Raw genomic sequence first — 11,134 nt, 5'->3', positions numbered from 1 at the left:
ACACACACACACACACACACACACACACACACACACACACACATACACAAACAAATACAAACACACATGGTATTTTTAAATATACATTTTCCCCATTGAGGCTCACCAAAGATAACTCTGTCCATATGCTCGAGTACCCGTGAACCTGTGATGGGCACGCCATTCACCCGGATCTTGGCCCCGTCTGAGCCTGGCTTCACGCTAACTTCGCCGCCCTCGTTTGTGAACACAGCGTGTTTCTTCTGTATGCTGAAGAGATAGCATTGTTGTATAATATTTTAAATGAGTTTAATGATAACCTATTTGATGAATTTGGCTGCTTCAAAGTGGATAGAGTAAAGGAGAAGGCATGGCAGAAGGCAGGTATGAATGACAACAGTAAATATATTTATTTAACTGAGCATCAAAAAAAAAATAATTTGTATGCAAGTTTATAACGTATTACACATTTAATGATGCGTGCTTATTCTGGTGTTCAATTTCTGGAGGGATTACATCTTCTAGGGTGACATATGGAGAGTGGGGTAGGGTGGGTTAGGGGATACGAACAGGAGATGATTTTCAGGAGCACACATTTAGCTAATTGTTAAGGTTGACAAATGAAATTGATAACTGTGAGTTTCAAGAAGACGGCCATCAAGACATGGAGAGTATGAAACAAAACAAGATATTAAACAAGCATCCATATCGAATCTGTGTCTAACAAGGACTTTCAATCTACCTGAGTCCATTAAGAACCACATCAGGATTCCCGTCCTTTCGGCCAATGACAGTCGTCTGCTCTGACAGGAAGTGGAAGACGACCCCCGAGAGCATGGGGTCCTCGTTGAGGTTCATCAGGTGCGGGTCTACGTTCTTCTTGGACATCTCGCGAGACTCCTCTTTGGCAAACGCCTCCGTCTCGTGTCGAGCAGCCGACAACTGGGAGATGGCATCAGGGACGGTTTAGACAGTGTGACATTAGGAATCAGATAAACTCAAATATTGAAAGACTGTTTGAAAAATCAAACAATTCACGATTAACACTTTAAACGACCCCAGAACCTCCCCAAAAAGAATAAAGAGGCGGCATTTTAACATCGATACAATAACAATGACTGATGACATATAATCTAAATTGTGTCAATGGAAACATAAAGGCTATCACAATCTTTGCCTTTCTCACCCTCCACCTGGGAATAGGCCACGGACAAACACTTTCCACTTTTCCCTATCCTTGGCTAGCCTCTTGATGTTATTCCATGTCTTCCCACTTTTCTGTACTTCAGTTTCTGACATTAATGTTATACAATCAATACACTCTTGACATCATTGTCACGCCTACTGTGGAAAACGTGGAAACAAAAATTCGGCCTACTCAGTGAGAAATGAGTGAGCTGGCAATTTAGTGTGCACCGTAGAACTTGCTCTAACTCTGAAAGTCTCCTGTCCAAGACAATTACCAATAAGATTGTCCACTTCCCACTTTGCCCATTTAATTTGCCTATATTTTAAAGACACTTGCTAAGACGTATCCATCTATCTACGACTGTCTAAGACACATCCATCTATCTACGACTGTCTAAGACACATCCATCTATCTACGACTGTCTAAGACACATCCATCTATCTACGACTGTCTAAGACACATCCATCTATCTACGACTGTCTAAGACACATCCATCTATCTACGACTGTCTAAGACACATCCATCTATCTACGACTGTCTAAGACACATCCATCTATCTACGACTGTCTAAGACACATCCATCTATCTACGACTGTTGAAGACATATCCATCTATCTACGACAAGCACTTTTCTTCTCGACAATGGGTGGCTGTCTTGGACAATTTCGACCGTACCTTTTCGTCCCAAGTCTGCTCGCTGTCACTCAGCATCTGTTGGTTGGTCACCAGCTGGGCACGGATCTCCTCCTCCATCTGACGACGCATCTTATCCACCTCTGGAAGGAAAATAAACACGACATTCTAGTTATAATAACTTATGATACAGGATGCATGTCGAGTAGCTGGATTAACATCTTGCTTATGAACTGCAGATGCAAAGGCTTTCATTTTTCACAGGAAAGTTGCACTGTTTTACTCTTTTCATATCCTTCACAAAAAGATCTGAGGACACTTTCGTTCAATGGATATCCTGTTGGATTGAGATGACAGGTTAATAGTTCAGATTCTAAGCTTTGAATATGCAAACTGTACAATACATATTTGTATATCATTGAGCGTTCCAAACTGAAAAGCAGTGCTAGGTATGGCCAAGGAAAGGTGTTTCTTTTCCTTTTTTTTCTTCGAATAAATCAAAATGTTTTGAATGCATGTCAAAGCCAGCGAGAGACAAAAGGAAAGACCAGCCTTTTCGGAAAGGTGATTAGTAATTGAAAATTGATCCCTAAATGTTAATTATTACAGGAACAGTACTTTTGGTACACATACAAATGTCTTTGCTGCTTGTCCTAATCATCAAGCAGGTAGGCATGATATGTTCGGCAACTTGTAAAACTAAAGAGATTGCAAGACAAAGGTTAAGCAGACAGGGTCAAAGTTGAAAAGGTTTGAAGACAGTGGTGGGTCAGGAGATGACAGGCTTGTGGGAAACTGAACACCAAAAATCTGGACCAGACAACAGTTGAGTCAAGGAGTTGAACTAAAGAGAAAATGAAGAAGTAGTTAACGATGACCTTGATGGTGACCCTGAACTCAGAGAGCAGTGCAGGGTAGATGACATGAACTGACCTTCTGGGCTCAACTGACCCATCCCGTCCATGGGGATAGTTCCTCCGGCCTCCAGTGCCTTTCTGAGCTTGTCGTTCTCCTCCTGTGGACACAGAACGGACCCCACATTGTAGCTTTTTAAAATTGTAAGTCTTCAACGCACCTTCGACATAATTTAGATCATGTAAAAGGCGGACTGCTTTTGTCCTGTCTATCAGGGCCAATCTGGGCTGACAGGGATGCATCGTCCAATCAAAGAGATTGAGAAAACGTCCTCAACAAAAATGCGAGTAATTTTCCCTCAGCACGGAATACGAACTCCTGTAATCTGCGTGCGACAGGGAAGCGTCTAGCCGGTACGCCAGAAAGGTCGTATCTCTCCCTCAAGTGAAATTCACAGGACAAAAAACATAGTTAACACATAAAGAATTATGGAAAATAGTCGAATCCTATTCTGCTCGGCAGGTTGAAATCTAGGTAAAGGTAAATGCAAGTCTCGACCCGCTCCCCCCCCAACCCCGATTCTTGAATAAATTAAAAAAGCTTCTCTCCAGAATGACGTCACAGCGACCAACATGAAGCCCCTTAGAGAGTGGAGACCCTGGTTGTGTACCAAGTCAAGTTATTTATTTATTTAACCCTTCCAGCCCCAGCCATTTTTGTGCACTCCCTAACCCCAGTCCCAGCCAATACAGTAGTATTTCAGAAAAAGAGGCATTATTTCTATAAAGTGATGTAGTATCTTTGGAATGTAGCTTTGATAATAACATATACCAATTTTTAAAGATAAATGACCAAGTAATAAGAAAATTAAAGTTTAATCAAGTTCGCTAATTTCGAAAAATGCGAGAATTCGGTACCCCCCGAAACTGAGAATATACGCTCTTGGGACGGAGGGAGGTACAAGCGCTGCTGAAAATATACGCGCTTGGGGCTGGAAGGGTTAAATATTTTAACACCATATAAATAGATAACGCTTCCCTTTAGTATTCCTGACCTTGAGTTCTCTAATCATCTTGTCCATGGGGTTCTCGTTGATGACTGCCTGATTCTTGATCTTCTTTGCACGGTCAGCATACCGCAGAGTGGACAGTGTCTCGTCATAATTGATGTCAGCGGGCGACAGAGCGGCGATCATCAACGTTTTGCTGCAGAGGTGGGAGGAGAAGGGAAACGATGGTGCAAGTTAGAAGGGGAACTTTTTAGGTGATCATACCTATTGGGGTCTAAAAATTCTTGCTGAGAAATGAATAGAATAATACCTAGGACAGAGTGTGCGAGCAGGCGCGTATGCGAGAGTGAGTGTGTGAGCAAGTGAGTGAGTGAGAGACAAACAGATAAACACACACACACACACAGACTAAGACAGAGAGAGAGAGAGAGAGAGAGAGAGAGAGAGAGAGAGAGAGAGAGAGAGAGAGAGAAAGAGAGAGAGAGAGAGAGGGAGGGGGGAGGGAGAGAGAGAAAGAGAGAGAGAAGGGGATAGGGATGGAGAGAGAGAGAGAGAGAGAGAGAGAGAGAGAGAGAGAGAGAGAGAGAGAGAGAGAGAGAGAGAGGGAGAGAAGGGGATAGGGAGGGAGGGAGGGAGGGAGGGAGGGAGGGAGGGAGAGAGACAGAGAGACAGAGAGACAGAGAGACAGAGACAGAGAGACAGAGGAAGGGGGGAGGGGTGAATCTACGACAGATCAGCCAAGCGATTTAATCAATGTGAAAATGAACAGTGTATTGTAGTCAATTCTAGACACATGTACGAACACTGACGTTGGCGGCAGGAATCCAGCCAGAAATGATTATATTGACCATAGAAAGAGGCACAGATCATCTTGATCTGAGTTCTTCTATTTCTTATTGAGGGATATTCTCCTCTGCAGATGCACTGGTCATCTTTATGGACGAAATATTGTTTTTACTAATATTATGATTAAAACGAGCCAAACCTTTGGACAGACGCATTTTCTTCAAGCTTAAAAAAACAACAAAAAAACAACAAAAAAACAACAAAAAAAAAACAACAACAACAACAACCAAAAGCAACCCCCCCCCCCCCCAAGATAACAACATCATAAGAGAAAAGCATAACAACAGGAACCAAACTTGAAAAAAAAACGTTCACATGTACAGACCTGTTCCCACCCAAAGCGTTTTGCAGCAGCTTTGTGAGTACAGAGTCGCGGTACTTGACCATAGTCTTTTTGCCCATCGACTGTTCGGCGAGCGCCTGTCACAAAAATAAGGTGAAACGAGGCTGTTATTTCTCTGACTGAACATAAACCAAATATATAAGAACTTTCCAACAATAGCAGCAGCAGCAGCAGCAGCAACAACAACAGCAGCAGCAGCATCAGCAATAACAATAACATCAACAACAACTACAACAACAACAGCAACGACAGCAACAGCAGCAACAACAACATAACCTGCTGCCAGTCCACTTGATGGTTTGCCGTGATATTTCTGTTCTACTTGGCGGTATAATGCATGACCAATCTGACAACTGTTCTACTTGACGGTCTACTGGTGTGCTACACTCCATGGCCTTACCCTAACCTTATCCCAAACCCTCAGGGTTAGGGTTAGGTAGTAGGCTGGTAGACTGCAAGGTGGAATAACAGTCAGACTGGTCCACTGGCACCACCACCTGACCGTAATAAGAAAATTAAAGTTTAATCAAGTTCGCTAATTTCGAAAAATGCGAGAATTCGGTACCCCCCGAAACTGAGAATATACGCTCTTGGGACGGAGGGAGGTACAAGCGCTGCTGAAAATATACGCGCTTGGGGCTGGAAGGGTTAAATATTTTAACACCATATAAATAGATAACGCTTCCCTTTAGTATTCCTGACCTTGAGTTCTCTAATCATCTTGTCCATGGGGTTCTCGTTGATGACTGCCTGATTCTTGATCTTCTTTGCACGGTCAGCATACCGCAGAGTGGACAGTGTCTCGTCATAATTGATGTCAGCGGGCGACAGAGCGGCGATCATCAACGTTTTGCTGCAGAGGTGGGAGGAGAAGGGAAACGATGGTGCAAGTTAGAAGGGGAACTTTTTAGGTGATCATACCTATTGGGGTCTAAAAATTCTTGCTGAGAAATGAATAGAATAATACCTAGGACAGAGTGTGCGAGCAGGCGCGTATGCGAGAGTGAGTGTGTGAGCAAGTGAGTGAGTGAGAGACAAACAGATAAACACACACACACACACAGACTAAGACAGAGAGAGAGAGAGAGAGAGAGAGAGAGAGAGAGAGAGAGAGAGAGAGAGAGAGAGAAAGAGAGAGAGAGAGAGAGGGAGGGGGGAGGGAGAGAGAGAAAGAGAGAGAGAAGGGGATAGGGATGGAGAGAGAGAGAGAGAGAGAGAGAGAGAGAGAGAGAGAGAGAGAGAGAGAGAGAGAGAGAGAGAGGGAGAGAAGGGGATAGGGAGGGAGGGAGGGAGGGAGGGAGGGAGGGAGGGAGAGAGACAGAGAGACAGAGAGACAGAGAGACAGAGACAGAGAGACAGAGGAAGGGGGGAGGGGTGAATCTACGACAGATCAGCCAAGCGATTTAATCAATGTGAAAATGAACAGTGTATTGTAGTCAATTCTAGACACATGTACGAACACTGACGTTGGCGGCAGGAATCCAGCCAGAAATGATTATATTGACCATAGAAAGAGGCACAGATCATCTTGATCTGAGTTCTTCTATTTCTTATTGAGGGATATTCTCCTCTGCAGATGCACTGGTCATCTTTATGGACGAAATATTGTTTTTACTAATATTATGATTAAAACGAGCCAAACCTTTGGACAGACGCATTTTCTTCAAGCTTAAAAAAACAACAAAAAAACAACAAAAAAACAACAAAAAAAAAACAACAACAACAACAACCAAAAGCAACCCCCCCCCCCCCCCAAGATAACAACATCATAAGAGAAAAGCATAACAACAGGAACCAAACTTGAAAAAAAAACGTTCACATGTACAGACCTGTTCCCACCCAAAGCGTTTTGCAGCAGCTTTGTGAGTACAGAGTCGCGGTACTTGACCATAGTCTTTTTGCCCATCGACTGTTCGGCGAGCGCCTGTCACAAAAATAAGGTGAAACGAGGCTGTTATTTCTCTGACTGAACATAACCCAAATATATAAGAACTTTCCAACAATAGCAGCAGCAGCAGCAGCAGCAACAACAACAGCAGCAGCAGCATCAGCAATAACAATAACATCAACAACAACTACAACAACAACAGCAACGACAGCAACAGCAGCAACAACAACATAACCTGCTGCCAGTCCACTTGATGGTTTGCCGTGATATTTCTGTTCTACTTGGCGGTATAATGCATGACCAATCTGACAACTGTTCTACTTGACGGTCTACTGGTGTGCTACACTCCATGGCCTTACCCTAACCTTATCCCAAACCCTCAGGGTTAGGGTTAGGTAGTAGGCTGGTAGACTGCAAGGTGGAATAACAGTCAGACTGGTCCACTGGCACCACCACCTGACCCCCCCCCCCCCCACAACAACAACAAACACAAATGATAGCCTGACCTGAACCGATGTTCCCAATGTAACTTGATAGGATTAATAAGTGCATATCGCTTCTACCCAACCACGAGTCAAGCTACTCAAATGGTCACCCCCTCACCAACCATGAGTCCACCTACCGAAATGACCACCTCTCACCAACCACGAGTCCACCTACCAACATGACCACCCCTCACCAACCACGAGTCCACCTGTGGAAAGACCACTTTTATCCAATCTCGAGTCCACTTACCGAAATGACGTTCCCTAAAGCAGACAGAGATCGATTGATGTTGGCTCCCTCCTTCAGCCTGTCCCCAGTTGCCCCCGTAGAGTCTGCCCTCTCTGAGCCCGCCAAGTCCACAAGGTTCATGATACTCGTCTTCTTCGTCTCTTGCCCTGCGTTGTTGCGGATGATCTGGTCAAACACGATAGTGACCAGGGTGTGGGCGCGACTGCTCGTCGCGTTCATGTTGGTAGAGGCGACTGTACGGTTTGACGTGCCTGTAGAAGGATGAAGGAAGTTTGTAGGAGTGAATTGGTTTGGGTGGGGGGGGGGGGGTATTATTATCGTTACTGTTCCGTCATGACCCATGCGGTCATTTATTAGTATGGTGAGTCATCTCATTCTCCTCCTCTTGCTCCTTCTTCTCATCTTCCTCAACGGCACCACTACCAAGATATCTCTTTTTTAAATCGCCGTATGCAAAGTTATGGTCAATGTCATAGTTTTCTTCTTCTTCTTCTTCTTCTTCTTCTTCTTCTTCTTCTTCTTCTTCTTCTTTTTCTTCTTCTTCTTCTCGTTCTTCTTTTTCTTCTTCTTCTTCTTCTTTTCCTTCTCCTTCTTCTTCTTTTTCTTCTTCTCCTCCTCCTCCTCCTCCTCCTCCTCCTCCCCCTCCTCATCATCATCATCATCATCGTCATCATCATCTGTTTACTTAGAAATAATATTGAAAGCAACAACAATAATAAACCCAAATGAAAACAATAATTAAAATAGTGGCTTACCTTGGTCCATTCGCTTTACTATTTCTGCGTAGCTGCCAACGGGGACTTTCTTCAAGTCTTGTACGTAAAACATTCCCAAGGAAGGATTCTGGCGCACCTGCAAACCGCCCTTGGGGTTGTCTTTTGATAATAGATCACGCACCTGTTCATTGTAGATCTCCAGAATGGACAAGGTCACCTCAAAGCGCTGAGGAGGAGCATACCAATAATGTATTACTTTTACTGTTAACATCTTTTCCTTTTTCCTTTCTTCCTCTACCTCTTTCCATTCCCCCCCCCCCCCACACTCCTTCCCTGTCTCTCTCTTGGCGTACTCATATACGCCCTTCTCCCCCCAATCCTCACTATCTATTTCTCTCTCCCTCTCTCTCTCTCTCTCTCTTTCTCTCTCTCTCTCTCTCTCCGCCACAAAACGAACGGACGAAGCAAGGCGGCTGGGTGGCACGCAGGTATGAATGCCCCCACGCTCGCATGCACGCGCGCGCGCAAGAAAGAGCTCTCTCTTTTGTGTTTTCCCCCCCCCCCCCCCCCAACACACACACACACACAAACAAACAAACAAGCACACACACAGAAACACACACAGAGGTGGAAAAAAAGGGGGGGGGGGGGGTCGGAAGAGGGAAAGTAATTCCATTTCAATCGTACGGTTGACCACAACAGACGTCCGTCAATCAACAGCGGGCTTTCATTAGGCGAATCATTGCGTGCACAGAAATAATGTTGACCCCTCCTCACTACTACAAGTCACATTCATATCAACTCTCTCCCTCGTTCCTCTAATCCTGTCAGCCCCCCCCCCCACCCCCATCAAAGATTCTGTAGTAAAGAATCTTTGCCCCTACTGGCTGCTGTGGAACAATAATATGACATGCGTTGTCTATAACGAATCAATGAAGGATTTGGGGATGGACAAAAGTGTGAGGGATCATGGGGTGGGATCGGGTGGGGTGAGGGGGTTGGTCAAGAATTCATTAGAAATTTCGCGAATCCAGTGGCTGGGAGTCGTCGGCACCTCTACATCTGCAAACCGCTTTTGAGCAGTCTATATTCCACGTGTCGGCGGTCTTTCGTCGGCATGGATCAGACCTTTTACCGGGCTCTCGTGGTCTAGGGGTTAAGGTGTTTACCTCTCATTCAATAGGACCCGGGTTCGAAACCTTTCATCTCCTTTCCTACTCTCTAATCATGTACTGTTGTCTGCTTTCGTCTCCACTTTCTGTCCCCACCCTCTCCCTCTTTTGCTCCCTCCTCTGGGCTCCTGACTCTTTTGCTGTCTAGTTTCTAATGCTACTCCTTGTCTCCTTCTTACTGCTGTCTCTCAGCCACACACCTGATCTTAGTGTGGGTAAGATCTAATACCTAACCTTGTCGGAAAAGGACGAAAAATCTCGGAGGTCCTGTGTGCAAGTTGTGCACGATAAAGATCCTTTGGTGGTCCTAAATCGATAAGAGTAGGCTCCAGTGGCTATACAAGCAAAATTCCAAATTAATTCAAACCAAACAGAAAATGTATAGTGTGCCACGAGCGCTCATATGATTTTATGCAGTTATGAGCGCCGTAAAACGCTTACAACCCCCCCCCCCTTTTCAGCGGCTACACTCTGGAATGAAGAACATTCTCCTAGGACCTTAGAATAAAGGTTAACCTTTATAAGAGAGAATCAGAGGTCAAACCTATTTGACATTTAACCCGCACACGCTGCCCTCAAATGACCAACATACCGCCTTCGACCGGCTTCCTTTTCTCTGATGTAGTTTTGTTTTCAATTTCAACAGTAATGCTGAAAACAAAATTTGAAAAAGGAGTGAAAGCGATCGATCATCGTTCAAAATAAGCACACCGCCCGAATCTCACAACTTCAGTCTTTCAATTATGATATCCAACACTCACTAAGCTAGGGTATAAAAACTGTGGGAGTACTGGCATCAAATCATTAGAATGAGAGTATCGCCAGCAAGAAATTCGCATTTCCGAGGATTCTAGATCAAAGGATTGAGAACTATAGGCTCGTTGCTAGAGAGTACGCACCCTTCCCCTCCCCTTATCATGGTCTGAATCAAAGAATAATCATACTAATATTCAACTTTGAAAAAAAAAACACCGGAAGCTTCCAGAGTTGATCAAAGACCAGCTCGAACGTGGGCAATTGGTGGGAAAAACCCGCGAGATGAATGGGAGCAAAATGTCTGATAGGGCTCGCTTTCTTTTCTCTCCATCAGTTTATATCAATGCCTATTGTATAAGTGTTTATACAGAAGGGCATTGGTTTAAACCATGCGCACGCTGCCAATCGCAAATTCGAAGTCGAATTGAGTTGGGGCCGAAAAGATTTTTCTCAATGGAGGGACAAAAGCTTCCCTTTTGGAACAATACACTCGATTGAAGTGGCAACCTTGAAAAACAAATGCTTTTGATTTTGAAAGTCACAATTGAATCAATTAGGTTTCAGTCGAATTGTGCCATTACATCGTATCTGGAATGTTAGCTTTTGCTCCTTCATAGAGATAAATCTTGCTGGCCCAAAATCAAATTAAATGAATTCGATTGGCAGTGTGCTTTTGATATTAAACATGACAACGCTTACGACACCTCAAAAGTTATATCATTCTTGTGCATGCCACTGTGCCAGGATTCCCCCAAATTTGGAAAAATGAAATATCTTTAAGTCATCTCTTTTCTTTTTTCTTTCCGTTATAGACACTCTTGCACCTCAAAAATGTGTCAATAATAATAATATAGTACAACATACAAAGATAATGATACCAAATCAAACGAAATGCCCTAAGAAGTCCGTACCTTGTTGTCATCTTTGTTACCGTCAATCGCCTTGAATAACTCATCGCATGTGGTTGGCACGATACCTCTGGGAGGACGGAAAAAGGGGGGAACGGTTGGGGG

At 44.2% G+C, this 11,134-nt stretch overlaps 1 protein-coding gene across 1 annotated transcript in view; it reads right to left on the bottom strand.

The window, feature by feature from the left end:
- LOC101848580 (kinesin-like protein KIF28P) overlaps window positions 1–11,134 on the bottom strand; it is a gene marked incomplete at its 5' end in the record, with an annotated part of 52,123 nt that overhangs the window by 32,881 nt on the left and 8,108 nt on the right. The window contains 9 exon segments of the mRNA XM_013081373.2: window positions 107–249; window positions 722–921; window positions 1,844–1,944; window positions 2,735–2,816; window positions 5,557–5,707; window positions 6,684–6,778; window positions 7,478–7,728; window positions 8,233–8,419; window positions 11,033–11,099. Coding sequence (XP_012936827.1) covers window positions 107–249; window positions 722–921; window positions 1,844–1,944; window positions 2,735–2,816; window positions 5,557–5,707; window positions 6,684–6,778; window positions 7,478–7,728; window positions 8,233–8,419; window positions 11,033–11,099 — 1,277 coding nt within the window.

Source organism: Aplysia californica, unplaced genomic scaffold, assembly GCF_000002075.1.
Source record: "Aplysia californica isolate F4 #8 unplaced genomic scaffold, AplCal3.0 scaffold00128, whole genome shotgun sequence".
Taxonomy (NCBI): Eukaryota; Metazoa; Mollusca; class Gastropoda; order Aplysiida; family Aplysiidae; genus Aplysia; species Aplysia californica.
Note: the sequence above shows the minus strand (reverse complement) of the source record. Positions and strands in the feature narration are given on the sequence as shown.